Source organism: Psammomys obesus, unplaced genomic scaffold, assembly GCF_907164565.1.
Source record: "Psammomys obesus unplaced genomic scaffold, mPsaObe1.curated_primary_1811, whole genome shotgun sequence".
In the NCBI taxonomy this organism is placed as follows: domain Eukaryota; kingdom Metazoa; phylum Chordata; class Mammalia; order Rodentia; family Muridae; genus Psammomys; species Psammomys obesus.
This window is the reverse complement of record NW_026596089.1, coordinates 945,917-961,802: the sequence shown is the minus strand read 5'-3', so window position 1 is coordinate 961,802 and position 15,886 is coordinate 945,917. Positions and strand designations below refer to the sequence as shown.

At 40.1% G+C, this 15,886-nt stretch overlaps 1 protein-coding gene across 1 annotated transcript in view; it reads right to left on the bottom strand.

The window, feature by feature from the left end:
• Window positions 1–15,886, bottom strand: part of Vta1 (vesicle trafficking 1) — a 73,985-nt gene that overhangs the window by 14,182 nt on the left and 43,917 nt on the right. The window contains exon 6 of the mRNA XM_055627728.1: window positions 1,637–1,813. Within this exon, the coding sequence (XP_055483703.1) occupies window positions 1,637–1,813 (177 nt within the window). The remainder of the gene's footprint in view (window positions 1–1,636; window positions 1,814–15,886) is intronic.

Genomic DNA, 15,886 nt, shown 5'->3' with positions numbered 1-15,886 from the left:
CAAGGATCACAAACAAGGGACATGGAGAGGAAGTGGCAACTACCTAACTAACTAAATGAAGCCAGAGTCTTGAGTTCAAATTCTGATTCTTTACTGAGTATGTTTGCTGGAGGTTTTTACTTTTATTGGCTTCTCAGATGAAAGAGGAGGGTGGGGAAGAGATAATTAGGGTAAATAATATGCTACACGTACAAACATATGTACATGGAGGGAGAGACAGAACAAGTACCACCTGTTTCACTTAACTGGATCAAAGTGCACTGTGCATTCTAGAATACTTCCTAGATTCATTCCACCTTTCAACATTTTTTGTTGTCATGAATATATTCCCAACAACAAATGCTGAGTACTAGTGTGACCACATGAAGCTCTCAAGATTTTAATGTTTTCACTGTACAAAAATGGCAATTACATATAGGTCAACTAAACAGTACTCCTTGTAAAAGCATGGTTTGTTGTTTCAAACACAGAAAGTCTGTATCGATCTGGGATGAATGACTGTACTATAGCTGCCTTCAGATCTTTCAGGTAATCTTTTCATACATTCCACACTGCCATAAGATATTTGTCTTGAATCACAAAATGATTTTGAATGCTCATTAACTTGCCATTTGGAAAGCCCTGTCTCTTTGGCACAGAGAAGTTCAGCAGAGGAAAAAAAGAACAGGAAAGGAAGTGAATGTGTAGAATGCTTATTTTTGTTATGGCAAAGTAGTTGTCAAATTTATATTTATAATTAAATATTTAATTTATAATTAAAAATAGGTCTGATACTAATTTCACCTTTGAAAGAAGAAAAACATAGGTGAGTTAAGTAAACTGCAATTAAGTTACGGCAAATTTACGGTTTACTGGAAAACAAGATACTCTGATAGGACTGAAATGCATGCTTTTTCTCTAAGAATGCCAGGGCTTACTTTCAGGTACATTCTGATCAGAATTCACCTCCAGTGTTAGATGGTTTTGCTTAAGCAGTCTATGTTAAAACCGATGAATGTTTCCAAAGGGTATAAACATTTAAAAATGGTATTTTATGAAATATATGTACAAAACAAATTCACATTGGCAGCACTAGATAGGTTGTGACACACACGCCATATCTTAAAGCCTTACAAGCAAGGTGAATTACATTAAACAATGACAGAGGAAGGACTGGTGATACAACAATCTATTTCATCAATAATAAAGTTAACATATTAGCAATAAAAACAGAAAATAAAGTCTGTGATGGTAAGGGGTACGGCTCCTTTCTAAAAGCATTTTATGTGTGTATGCCTGACTATGCTGATGTTATGTGTTTGTGTGAAATGCATGTGCACTGTGTGTGTATATGAGTGTGCCACTTCAGTGTGATGTATGTGTATGTGGAATTTATGAGTAGGCTCTATTCCTCTCTGCCTTCCTTCTCAGAACACTTGGAGCTAAGCTACCAGGCAGGAGGCCCTAGAATCCTCATCTCCACAGCCTTGACACATGCTTACAGCCGTGTGTATGGCCATGGCCAGCTCTCTGCGTGGCTGCAGGGATCACAGCTCACGTCCTCATGCTGTGCTGTTTGCTCTTACCCGATAAGCTATGTCCAGCCTCACGACTCTGTGGTTTTCATGGAAATGGGGACAGCGTACTGCATTCTTACCTGTGCTGTGCGGCACTTCTGCAGGGGTGTTAGCTGGAGCGTGTGCACCTGGAGGAATCTGTACCCCACCGTAGCTCCCTGGTGCCAAGCTGCTTGGGTCATATGTTGAAGATGACGATGGCTGAGGGGGCTGAGTGGGCAGAGAGGTTGCACCAACATCTTCATTTTCTTCAACATCTGTATACAATATACGTACAATGTTGAAGCAGGTATTTTAAAATATAATACCTAAGTGTTCTTACTTCCCTCCACTCACATGACAGAAGCAACACACACACACACACAATTTCACCTAATGCAGCTGATAAGCAGGCTATTTCTTGAAATCATTGTTACAGTTTTAAAATGTTTTATTTTCTTAAAAAGTTTATGACTGGTAATGAATATCATTTCCCTAGGACAGTATCCACAAGGACCACACATTCATTATACATAATGTTCCTTTAAAACAAAGTTTAAGTGAATCATAAGGACATTTTTGGCAAAATAGGTCACATTTGTATTGTCCAAAATGGACTGTTTTTTGATACTTGTCATTTACTCAATATCTGTTATGTGCAGGCTATTAATGACTATCTACTACTACTGTTCAAAGATTAATAAACAAAAATTAAAAATGAAATTTCACACTGATATATATATATATATACATATATATATATATATTATAATAGGTGATTAGATACTTAAATGTTGGAAAATAGACTTTTAAAATAACCTACATCATTAACTGAAATGGGAGGGTGGGACTGGGAGAGACTGGGATACAAAGTGAATAAACTGTAATTAATAAAAAAATGAAAAATAAAAAATAGAATAATTTTTAAAAATGGGACATAAGAATTAAATACTTCTCAAAAGATGAAACAAAATGGCTGAGAAGCACTTAAAAGTGTCCAGCATTTTTAGCCATCAAGGAAATACAAATCAAAACTACTTTGAGATTTTATGTTACCACTGTCAGAATGGCCAAGATAATTATACAAAGGACAGCAGATGCTCGGGAGGATGTAGGGAAAAGGGAACTCTCATCCACTGCTGATGGGAGTGCAAATTAGTAAAGCCACGAAGACAATCTGCATGGAGATTGCTCAAAAGCTGAGAATCAAGCCCCCTCAATACTGAACTTAGGCATATAACCAAAGGACTCTATGTCTTACTACACAATACTTGCTCACCTATGCACTTTTTGCTCAATTCATAATAGTAAGAAACTGGAAAACAGACCAGATATCCATCAACTGATGAATGGATAATTAAAATGTGGTAAATTAGCACAATGGAATTATTATTCAACTACGAATAAAAATGAGATTATGAAATTAACAGATAAAATGGATGAAGCTAAAAAAATCACCTTAAATGAGGTAACATAAATCCAGAAAAACAAACACTGCATGTTTTCTCTCATATGCGGATGCTAGCTTTTAATTGCTAGATATTTATGCTTTACTTAGAATAACCAGAGATTAGGTAGGTAGCAAGAGATGGGGTGTGGAATATTCCAAGGAAAATAGTATTGTGTTATAAAAGAAAGAAAGGAGAAACTAGGACGACTGGATGGGAGAGGAGGGAAGGAGGGCAGGGTAAAGGAGGGAATATGGGGAGGAAGAACTAACACAAAAGCTTTTTGAAAAACCGTATGGAAATCTACTACTGTAGCAGCTCCCTAAGTTATATACATGTATGAAAATAAAAGGAATTACCATGTAATGGGGGAAATCAAGCTATAACTAGGTATCTTATGGCACCAAGTAAAACCTCTGATACCAGAGATGGGCTGTATTTTGTAGTCACTAGCAAATAGGATTCCTATACATCCCTTGCCCAAATAATTACGGACCAATACTATTTCTATCCCTGAAGATATCACCTATCTTATCAAACATAGAAAAATTGAGCTGGTGCTCAACTAAAAGCTTCATCTCTACTTACTAACATACATAGTGTTGGAAAGCACTAAACATGCTACCAGAGGAGAGAAATAATTGCCATTATTTTCAAGCTACAAACCCTGTGACTTACAATAGCAACCTGCCTGTAAAATACACTGTGCAACAGTGGAACAATGTTATGAAAATAACTAACAAGCTTTTCAATGTGATTTAAGGCCTATCCCATGATACACAATCAATTTCTGACATTGCTAAAGTGGCCAAGAATCTGCAACTAGACATGTTCAGAACCCTAGGCCAGCAGTTCTCAACTTGTGGGTCATGACTAAATGACCCTTTCATAGGGTTCTCCTGAGACCATCAGGAAAACCAAACCAAACCAAACCAAACCAAACCAAACCAAACCAAACCAAACCAAACAGGTATTTACATTATGATTCATATCAGTATCAGAATTACAGTTATGAGGTAGGAACAAAATAATTTTATGGTTGAGGGTCACCACAACATAAGGAACTGTATTACAGGGTTGGAGCATTAGGAAGGATGAGAACCACTGCGCTAGAGGAAAACATACTTCTATTACTCTGTTAAAGGAACATGATAATAACAAGACTCTAAATGACATGCTGCTATAACCAATCACTCAGCCTTTATCAGAGAATCACCTTGCAGTAGATAATAAATAACACAGAACTCAAAACTGGACAATGTGCAGAGAGTGATAGATGTCTAAGCACTCATCCCTAAATAGGATGTCTTTATCACTCTCCCCCTCAAGCCTCAAGAATCTATACAGATGATGTGGTGGAAAGATTCTAAGAGCCTGAGCTGATGACTGCAAGGATATATTTCAGAAACAACAGGACTAGTGATCATCTGAACTCATAGAAACTGTGACAGCACACAAGAACTGTACAAGTTCAGGCAAGTCAAAACCCCAGGCCAGAGAAGGGAAAGTTGGTACAAAGTTTAACACCTAACCAAGAAGCTATCTGCAACTGACTTCTGCTGGTAGAGAAAAATAATGTCCTCTAATAGAGTGACACTGGGTCTATCAACCAGATGCCTACGTAGGGCCCTGTTTAGGATTGTTATCCAATACAAAATGGACTCTGTGCATGTGTGTGAGTGTGCTGTTTCTGGTTTTATTTTGGTATGCTTTTGTCTGTTTGGTGCTTTATTTCTTCATTTCTTATCTATCTATCTATCTATCTATCTATCTATCTATCTATCTATCTATCTAGAATAAGAAATTGGATGGGTAAGGGACGGTGAAGATCTTACCGTTGGAAGTTGGAAAAGAGGAAAGAATAAGATCACAATATATTTTAAAAAGGCAACTAAAAAGAAAGAAATAATGACAAATGCTAGTGAGGAAGTGTGTGTGGGGGTTAATTCACTGTTGGTTAGAATGCACACTGGTGAAGCCAGTGTGGAAATCAGTGAGAGCAAATGTAATCATGATATCATAGCACCATGGCTACCTGTAATGGCTGTACACATGGCTGGGCTTGTTAACAGAGAATCATGGATTGGAGAGGGGTTCCCAGGGCTCTATACTTTTCTGTTGAATGATGCGCAATGGACAACTGACAGATTCTGGGGAGGAGATGACATCTTCTGTTACATTCTCACTGATGAGCTGGCAAGGTTCTAATGATTAGTTCCAAACCCTGGACATACATATGGCCCTGGTTAAAATTAGCCAGTCACAACAAACAAACACAAATGGACCAATATAAGAAGAGATCTATAGTGAGGAAGGAAGCCAAAGGGATTCAGACGGGCTTAGAGAATGTGAGCAGTGCCAAAGTATCGAGAAGGCATTATGTTTATGTATGAAACTGTCAAAAAACTAATAAAGGTTAAAAAAAAGGTAGCATTCAAATTAAGAAAGATCCAAATTTAATTTGTTAAAAACTAGTATTATGTGGGCTATTTCCAGATTCTTGGAAATTATAAATAAAGCTCTTACAAACATCTATATATAGTTCTTTGTGTAAACACACCTCTACCTTTCTCTAGGGCAATGGCTCTCAATCTTAATGCTGTGACCCTTTAATACAGTGCCTCATATTGTGGTTTCCCCAACCATAAAATTATTTTCATTGCTATGTCATAACTGTAATTTTGCTATTATTATGAATCATAATTTTAATATTTATTTTTCAATGGTCTTAAGTGACTCCTGTGAAAGGATCGCTTGACCCTCAAATGGGTCATGACCCACAGGTTGAAAACCTTTTCTCTAGGTCTTATGCTAAGTATATGCTTAATTTAAACCATAACTCTATATTTTAATAGCACATGGGCTATCTTTTGGGTTGTTTTGCCCCACAAATTAATGATTTCAGCATCCTTTCTAGTCTTATGTGGCACCTGTTCACATTTTTTTTAATGTTTTAAACTGAAATAGAATTCTAACACTCCCTCCATTCCTCCTTTCTCAGCTACCTTCAATTGAGACCCTTCCAGACACTCCAAACCCTCAAACTGATAAGCCTCTATTTCATTAGTTATGTGTGTGTATAAGCATGTATATATGTGTATGAACAAATGTACATAAATACAACCCGCTGAGTCTATTTTTGTTGTGTGTATATGGCTACAAGGCTACCTGGTTTGCATTCAGCAATCAATAATGGAGCTCATCCCTGGGGAAGGCTCATTCTCTTTCTGTCAGCAGTCATGGTTCTTTGTCTAGGGGCAAAACCCTAAAAAAATTACCCTCTTCCTTATTAACTGATACTGCCACATTCTTGTCTTCTTTATGTATCCATTTCTAGGAGACATTGTTTCATAGAACACTTCCTGGTATGCTGCGTCATGTCTTTCTACTCCCCTCCACAATGTTCCCAAGCCACAGATACTGAGCACGATTGTCACATTTGTCAGTGGATGCATACAAGCTTGTAGAGGTATGCTCATCTCTGCATAGAACTAACTCAGAGGTAAAAGGAAGAACCTCATTCACATCCAGAGGTTTCTAAAATGAATTGAAAGTAGTTCTTTTTTATTTTTATTTTTTTTATTAATTACACTTTATTCACTTTGTATCCCACCATAAGCCCCTGCCTCTGACCCTCCTAATCCCACCTTCCCTCCCCCTTCTTCATGCATGCCCCTCCCCAACTCCACTGATAGGGGAGGTCCTCCTCTCCTTCCTTCTGATCTTAGTCTATCAGATCTCATCAGGAGTGGCTACATTGTGTACAACTAAAGAAACTAATCAAGAGAGAGGACCCTGACTAAAATGCTCAATCCCCATCCAGAAAGGCAAAGAGGAAGGACATCAGAAGAAGAAGAAAACAGGAAACAAGCTAGGAACCTGCCACAGAGGGCCTCTGAAAGGCTCTGACCTGCAGACTATCAAAGCAGATGCTGAGGCTTATGGCCAACCTTTGGGCAGTGCACATGGAATCTTATGTAAGAAGTGGGAAATAGTAAGATCTGGAGAGGAGGGAGCCAAGATGGCGGCACCGGGAGAACACCATGTCTGAGAAGCGGGACAACACACTTCGTGCAGCGACCAGCAGACTGAACTCTGGACCCTAAAACAACTGCTATCGATCGTGTTTCCCAGGTGAGGGGAGGCTCCCACGGCATGGGAATCAGTCGGGTCCACTCTCGGCTACCCAGCCAGAACCCGGAAGAGAACCCGGCTAACACGGGCTTTGGGTCTCCGGGCTGGTGCCACAAGCCTGCTTGTGCCGATCACTTTCCCAGGCTGATTGGTGGGCACAAGGGTGCCTGAGGCTGAGAGTGCCAGTCGCCAAAAAAACCCCACGGGAAGCAAAATTGCCAGACTGGTCACGGGTCACCCAGTCTTTCCCTGGAAGGTCTCTCGGACCTCAGGTACCCGCCACCATCACAACTGAGCTCCCGCCACGCACGGAGTATAGTTGCGCAGCTGCGCGCCCAGCTCAAAATCCCTACTCCCTCTTTGGAGGAGGCAGGAGGCATCCAGCAGAATCTGCCACAGACCACATTGTCTGTACCCCAACCCGAGATCAGGGCTGAGAAAACCCAATCCTTTTGGGCACTCCCCCAAACGCCACCATCACTCTGCCACAGCGGAGCAGAAGAATAAACACAGCTGCTTCACAGTGCCGGAACTCCAGTGCTGCCGGCTGCTCCTAGCAAACAAACTACAGCTCGGGATCTGGGACTGTGGTCATTCTACGCGTCCTGAGATTCTCCTGGATCCAGTGCAATAAGGTCTAGCAGCAAGTTCTATCACCGGCGCCCCCCGCCCCCCAACGACCCCTGGCAGAGAAACGCCCGCTCAGGGCTCAGGATCCGACTGAGAAGCCCTAACCCCTGCTGGCACTCCCCTGAGAGCACCTCCATAAGCTTGCCCAAGCAGAGGAGAAGGTCAGAGGGGAAGGACAGAGAGGCAGCCTGCTAAGGACACAGCACCCTCTCTCCAGCTCACCCAGTGGCCCCTAGCAGAGAAACCCAAGCTCTGGATCTGAGGACACTCAACCCTACCTGATACTGTCTTGAGATCAGCAAACATAGATTCTACCTCTAGGCTGCTTCTGGCAGAGAGATCTGGGCCGGGGATCTGGGATTGAGTACACTCATCCTAACTCTTTCCCGCGCCACCCAGGGAGCAGTCAACATAACCCTCCTGGCAGAGGGAAAGGACAAAGAGGCAGCACACAGGAAAGGTGGACACCGAGTCCTGCGGCCACAGTGTCACAGAGCTGACTGTTAGCCTACCCGTGCACTTCCGCAGCAGGACCAAAACAGAGAGTAGTGAGCAAGGGGAACCCCTGTGCATTCCAACTGGTCCTGCAAGAGAGTGAGTGAGCCTTCTAGGGAGAGATTGCCCCAGACCTCGGGCCTCTCCACAGAAGCAATCAGAGGAGATCCCTGCCACCCACACCCCTAGTGTGGGCATCATAGGGCATCATACCGACCCCAACATTGAAGCCTCTGCCTTGTGGGTCCAATGGGTAATCCAGGCAAACAATCTCTGGATCTCAGTCAGAACTGCGTAATAGTGGCTTGCAGGCCACTGCAATAGTCAGAGAATCCGCCCATGCACACTGTGCCCGCTAAAAGCACACGCCAATAGCGCCAGCGTCACATTCTTTACTTAGGCAAAACTGAAAACACAGTGCACACTCCCAAAGCAGTGAACCTCTCTCATCTTCCTGAAAAAACAGTCCAGAAAACAGAAAGAGAGGATCATAGCCCAAACTTCAATCTTGAGGAACAACCAGTGATGATTATAAATAACCAGATGGCTAGAGGCAGACGTAAGAACACTCCCAACAAAAATCAGGATATAATGACCTCGCCAGCAACCCCACAAAACAATGGACACTTCAATTCACTAGATACACAAGAAAACGACCTCAAAACTATGTTTCTCCAGCTATTAGAGGCCCATAAAGATGAAATGAACAAAGCCCTCAGAGAAATAACCAAAGAAATCGAGACTGACCAAGAGGAAACAAATCGTGCTCTCAGAGAAATGACCACGAAAATTGAGGCAAACAGAGAAGAAATGCACAAAGCTCTCAAAGAAATGTCCACACAAATGAAGGCAAATAAAGAAGAAATAAACAAAGCTCTCATAGAAATACAGGCAATTATACCCAAAGAAGTAGAGGCACAATTAGTGATACATAGAGAGGAAACGGACAAAAAAATAGAAGCTATCATTGAAAAGCAGGAGTCCACAATCAAACAGATGAAGGAAATGGTGCAAGACATGAAAACAGATTTAGAATCAATAAAGAAAACCCAAATAGAAAAAAACCAGGAGCTGGAGAACATAGAGAAAAGATCAGGCACTACAAAGGTAAGCATCACCAACAGAATACAAGAAATGGAAGAAAGAATCTCAGGAGCCGAAGATACACATGTGAAAATTGACACGTCTCTCAAAGAAAAAATAAAATCAGAAAATTTCCAAACACAAAACATCCAAGAAATCAAGGATACCATGAAAAGACAAAACCTAAGAATAATAGGAGTAGAAGAAAAAGAAGACATCAGGCTCAAAGGTCCAGAAAATATTTTCAAGAAAATTATAGAAGAAAACTTTCTCAACTTAAAAAAGGAGATTGCCATTAATATTAAGAGGCCTACAGAACACCAAGAAGACTAGACCAGAAAAGAAATTCTTCACGTCACATCATAGTGAAAACACTGAACCTACAAAACAAAGAAAAAATTCTAAAAGCAGCAAGGGAAAAAGGCCAAGTAACATCTGAAGGTAGACCTATCAGAATCACACCAGATTTCTCAACAGAAACTATGAAAGCCAGAAGGGCCTGGACAGAAATCATACAGTCCTTAAGGGACCACAGATTCCAACCCAGACTGCTATACCCAGCAAAACTTTCAATCAACATAGACGGAGAATTCAAGATATTCCAAGACAAAACCAAATTTAAACAATATCTACATAGTAACCCAGCTCTACAGAAGTTACTAGAAGGGAAACTCCAAACCAAAGAAAACAACTACATCGAAGGAAACAGAGGAAATAGATAACTACACAACAAAAAAACCAAAAGAAGACAAGCAATGAAACTCAGTGACACCACTAACACCACATCTAAAGTAAGTAACAATTGTTGGTCACTAGTTTCTATCAACATCAACGGACTCAACTCCCCAATTAAAAGACACAGATTAACAGAATGATTGCAGAAACACGATCCATCATTCTGTTGCATCCAAGAAACAAACCTATGCAACAAAGATAAACACTACCTCAGAGTAAAGGTCTGGAAAAATGTCTTTCAAGCAAATGGTTCCAGAAAACAAGTGGGAGTAGCCATCCTAATATCTAATAAAATAGACTTTCAACCCAAGTTAATCAAAAAAGATAAGGAGGGCCACTATATTCTCATCAAAGGAAAAATCCAACAAGAGGACATCACAATTTTGAATATCTATGCCCCAAATACAAGAGCACCTACATTCGTAAATGAAACAATATTAAAGCTTAAATCACACATTGATCCTAAAACCCTAATAGTGGGAGACTTCAACACTCCACTCTCACCAAGGGACAGATCAACTAGACAGAAAACAAATAGGGAAATAAAAACACTTACAGAGACCCTAAATCAAACGGACCTAATAGACGTCTACAGATCTTTTCATCCAAACTCAAAAGAGTATACCTTCTTTTGAGCACCACATGGAACCTTCTCCAAAATAAACCATATAGTTGGTCATAAAGCAAGCCTCAACAGATACAAAAAGATTGAAATAATCCTTTGTATCCTATCTGACCACCATGGACTTAAGCTGGACCTCAACAACAACAGAAATAACAAACAGCCTACACGCACATGGAAAATGAACAACCTGTTACTCAATGACAGCTGGGTTAAGGAAGAAATAAAGAAAGAAATTAAAGACTTCCTAGAATTCAATGAAAATGAAGGCACAACATACCCAAATTTATGGGACACATTGAAAGCAGTGATCAGGGGAAAATTTATAGCACTAAGTGCCTGCAAGAAGAAATTCGTAACATCACATACAAACAACTTAATGGCCCAACTGAAAACCCTAGAAAAAAAAGAAGCAGATACCCCCAAGAGGAGCAGAAGGCTGGAAATAATCAAACTCAGGGCTGAAATCAATCAATTAGAAACAAATAAAACTATTCAAAGAATCAATGAAAATAAGAGCTGGTTCTTTGAGAAAATCAACAAGATAGACAAACCCTTAGCCAAACTAACTAAAAAGCAGAGAGAATCTATCCAAATCAACAAAATCAGAGATGAAAAGGGTGACATAACTACAGACACAGAGGAAATTCAAACAATCATTAGGTCATACTACAAAAGCCTATATGCCACAAAATTTGAAAATCTAAATGAAATGGACAATTTTCTTGATAGAGTCCATCTTCCAACATTAAGTCAAGATCAGGTCGAAAGACTGAACAGCCCTATATCCCCCAAGGAAATTGAAGCAGTCATTCACAGTCTCTCCTCCAAAAAAAGGCCTGGGCCAGAGGGTTTCAGCGCGGAATTCTACAAGACCTTCAAAGAAGTGCTCACACCAATTCGCCTCAAACTATTCCGCAAAATAGAAACAGAAGGTACATTACCAAACTCATTCTATGAAGCAACAGTCACCCTGATACCTAAACCACACAAAGACCCAACAAAAAAAGAGAACTTCAGACCTATCTCTCTTATGAACATTGACGCAAAAATACTCAATAAAATACTTGCAAACCAAATCCAAGAACACATCAAAGATATCATCCACCACGACCAAGTAGGTTTCATCCCAGGCATGCAAGGGTGGTTCAACATATGGAAATCCATCAATGTAATCCACCACATAAACAAACTGAAGGAGAAAAACCCCATGATCATCTCCTTAGATGCTGAAAAAGCATTTGACAAAGTCCAACACCCATTCATGTTTAAAGTCTTGGAGAGATCAGGAATACAAGGCACATATCTAAACATAGTAAAGGCAATATACAGCAGGCCTATAGCCAACATCAAACTCAATGGCGAGAAACTTAAATCAATCCCACTGAAATCAGGGACAAGACAAGGCTGCCCACTCTCTCCATACCTCTTCAACATAGTACTTGAAGTCCTAGCCAGAGCAATAAGACAACTAAAGGAGATCAAGGGGATACAAATCGGAAAGGAAGAGGTCAAAGTGTCACTATTCGCAGATGATATGATAGTATATATGAGCGACCCCAAAAATTCAACCAGAGAACTCCTCCAGCTGATAAACACCTTCAGCAAAGTGGCAGGATACAAAATCAACTCAAAAAAATCAGAAGCCCTCTGTATACCAAAGACAAAAGGGCCGAGAAAGAAATTAGGGAAGCAACACCCTTCACAATAGCCACTAATAACATAAAGTATCTTGGGGTGACACTAACCAAGCAAGTGAAAGACCTCTTTGAGAAAAACTTCAAGTCTCTGAAGAAAGCAATTGAAGAAGATCTCAGAAGATGGAAAGATCTCCCGTGCTCATGGATTGGTAGGATTAACATTGTGAAAATGGCCATCCTGCCAAAAGCAATCTACAGATTCAATGCAATTCCCATCAAAATACCAACTCAATTCTTTACAGACCTTGAAAAAAAGATTCTCACCTTCATATGGCGAAACAAAAAACCCAGAATCTCCAAAACAATCCTGTACAACAACAGATCATCTGGAGGTATCTCCATCCCCGATCTCAAGTTGTACTACAGAGCAATAGTAATAAAAACTGCATGGTATTGGCATAAAAACAGAAAGGAGGATCAATGGAACCACATAGAAGACCCAGAAATAAACCCACACACCTATGAATACTCGATTTTGGACAAAGAAGCCAAACCATTCAATGGAAAAAAGACAGCATCTTCAACAAATGGTGCTGGTCCAACTGGATGTCCACATGCAGAAAAATGAAAATAGATCTATATTTATCACCCTGCACAAAACTAAAGTCCAAGTGGATCAAAGACCTCAACATAAAACCAGATACTCTAAATCAGTTAGAAGAAAAAGTGGGGAACAGCCTAGAACTCATTGGCACAGGAGACAACTTTCTGAACAGAACACCAACAGCACAGGCTCTAAGATCAACAATCCATAAATGGGACCTCATGAAACTGAAAAGCTTCTATAAAGCAAAGGACACTGTCATCAAAATAAAATGCCTGCCTACAGATTGGGAAAGAATATTCACTAACCCTTTATCTGACAGGGGACTAATATCGAGTATATACAAAGAACTAAAGAAGCTGAAAAGCAGCAAACCAAGTAATCCACTTAAAAAATGGGGAACAGAGCTAAACAGAGAATTCTCTGTAGAGGAATATCGAATGGCAGAGAAACACTTAAAGAAATGCTCATCCTCATTAGCCATCAGGGAAATGCAAATCAAAACGACCCTGAGATATCACCTTACACCCATCAGAATGGCCAAAATGAAAAACTCAAGGGACAACACATGCTGGAGAGGTTGTGGAGAAAGGGGAACCCTCCTCCACTGCTGGTGGGAATGTAAACTGGTACAACCACTCTGGAAATCTATCTGGCGCTTTCTAAGACAATTAGGAATAGTGCTTCCTCAAGACCCAGCTATACCACTGCTAGGTATATACCCAAACTTTGCTTAAGTACACAAAAGGGATATTTGCTCAACCATGTTTATAGCAGCTTTATTTGTAATAGCCAGACCCTGGAAACAACCCAGATGTCCATTAACGGAGGAATGGGTACAGAAATTATGGTATTTTTACACAATGGAATACTATTCAGCAATCAAAAAGGAGGAAATCATGAAATTTGCAGGTAAATGGTGGGATCTAGAAAAGATCATCCTGAGTGAAATATCCCAGAAGGAGAAGGACAAACACGGTATGTACTCACTTATATAGACCTATAAGATATGATAAACATAATGAAATCTATACACCTAAAAAAGATAATCAAGAGAGCGGACATGGGGTAAGAAAGACAGATTTGATGCGCATTGAACATATGACAGGAGTCTACTGAGCGCATCTGAAAGACTCTAACTAGCAGTGTCTTCAAAGCAAAGACTCATGACCAAACCTTTGGTAGAGTACAGGGAATCATAAGAAAGAAGGGGAGTTAGTCTCATGAGGAAAGGATAGGAGCTCCACAAGGACCAAATATATCTGGGCACAGGGTCTTTTCTGAGACTGACATGCAACCAAGGACCATGTATGAATGTAACCTAGAACCTCTGTTCAGATGTAGCCTGTGGTAGCTCAGTAACCAATTGGTTTCCCATAGTGAGGGGAACAAGGACTGTTTCTAACAGGAACTCAATGACTGGCTCTTTGGCCTCCCCACCCCCCAAGGGAGGAGTAGTCCTGTTAGGCCACGGAGGAGGTTTTTGCAGCCAGTCCTGAAGATACCTGATAAAACAGGATCAGATGAATGGGGAGGAGGTCCCCCCTATTAGTGGACTTGGCAAAGGGCACGGTGGAGATGAGGGAGGAAGGGACTGGGAGGGAATGAGGGATCGGGACATGGCTGGGATACAGAGTTAAAATGTAACTGATAAGAAAAAAATAAAATTAAAAAAAAATGCCTACCTTCTGGAAAATATTTTGGGCCAATATTGAACAAATTATATTTTCCAATTGGAGAAAATTTTTCTATGCCAAGAACAGTGTAATTGATGCAAACATTGTGTTACATGTACTCTATTCAGTTTTTTAAAAACCTCTATCATACAGCCCTTTCTCTCCAAATGTAGCAGCTCAGTAGCTCAGTAAATAAATCACACTATGTTTTATTTAACAAAGAAAAGAAACATTACAGAATGTGCTTAAAAAACTTCATTACCTCTCAGGATTTTGAATATGGCTTTTGAAGCAATTATCTATGTTAAAATCTTTCTCTAGAAATCATGTTAAAAACCATTCCTTTACTCTGGAATGTATATTTTGCTAGATGAATTATCCATAGCACTCTGCGCCTAAATGAACACTTACTTTCCTGGTCTATGCAAAGCAACATTGTTCTGAATTTAAAACCATCCTGTACTACATTAGACCCTGGATCAAACTTAAAAAAATAAACTCTAAAACATGATTACACACGAGTTATATTTACGGAGCCATTTGTAACATCTAAGTTTCATATGTAAAAACTAAATGTTGTCACAGTTTTTAAGATATGTTAATGGCATTAAATTTACCTTCAGAAAAAAAAAAAAGATCTGGAGAGGACAGGAACTCCACAAGGAGAGCAACAGAACCAGAAAATTTGAACACAGGGTCTTCCCAGAGACTTATACTCCAACCAAGTACCATGCATGGAGATAATCTAGAACCCCTGCACAAATGTAGCCCATGGCGGTTTGGTGTCAAAGTGGGTTCCATAGTAATGGGACGAAGGACTGCCTCTGACATAATCTGATTGGCCTGCTCTTTGATCACCTCCCGTGAGGGGGGGCAGCCTTACCAGGCCAAAGAAGTAGTTCTTTAATTAGGGTAAATTTATTTACTATGTAGGCATAGATTAAGAATAGTGTCACAGAGGGTTTCACAGCACCTGACTTCATTCTTCTCCCCCCACCATTTTTTGTTTTCTTTTAAATTTTCTTGAGGTAATTTCTGACTACATAAACCTGGCTGTCTGTCTGCTCAGAGAAATCTTTCAGCCTCAGCCTTCCAGTGTGCTAGACTTACGGTTAAGGACTACCTGACCCAGCTCCACTGAAAATTCCTACAAAGCATTAAAAGAACAGATAACTGAACCCATATAAGGTGTTCCATAGAACAAAATAGGACCAGGAATTTCCCATTTTATCTATCTATCTATCTATCTATCTATCTATCTATCTATCTATCTATCTATCTATC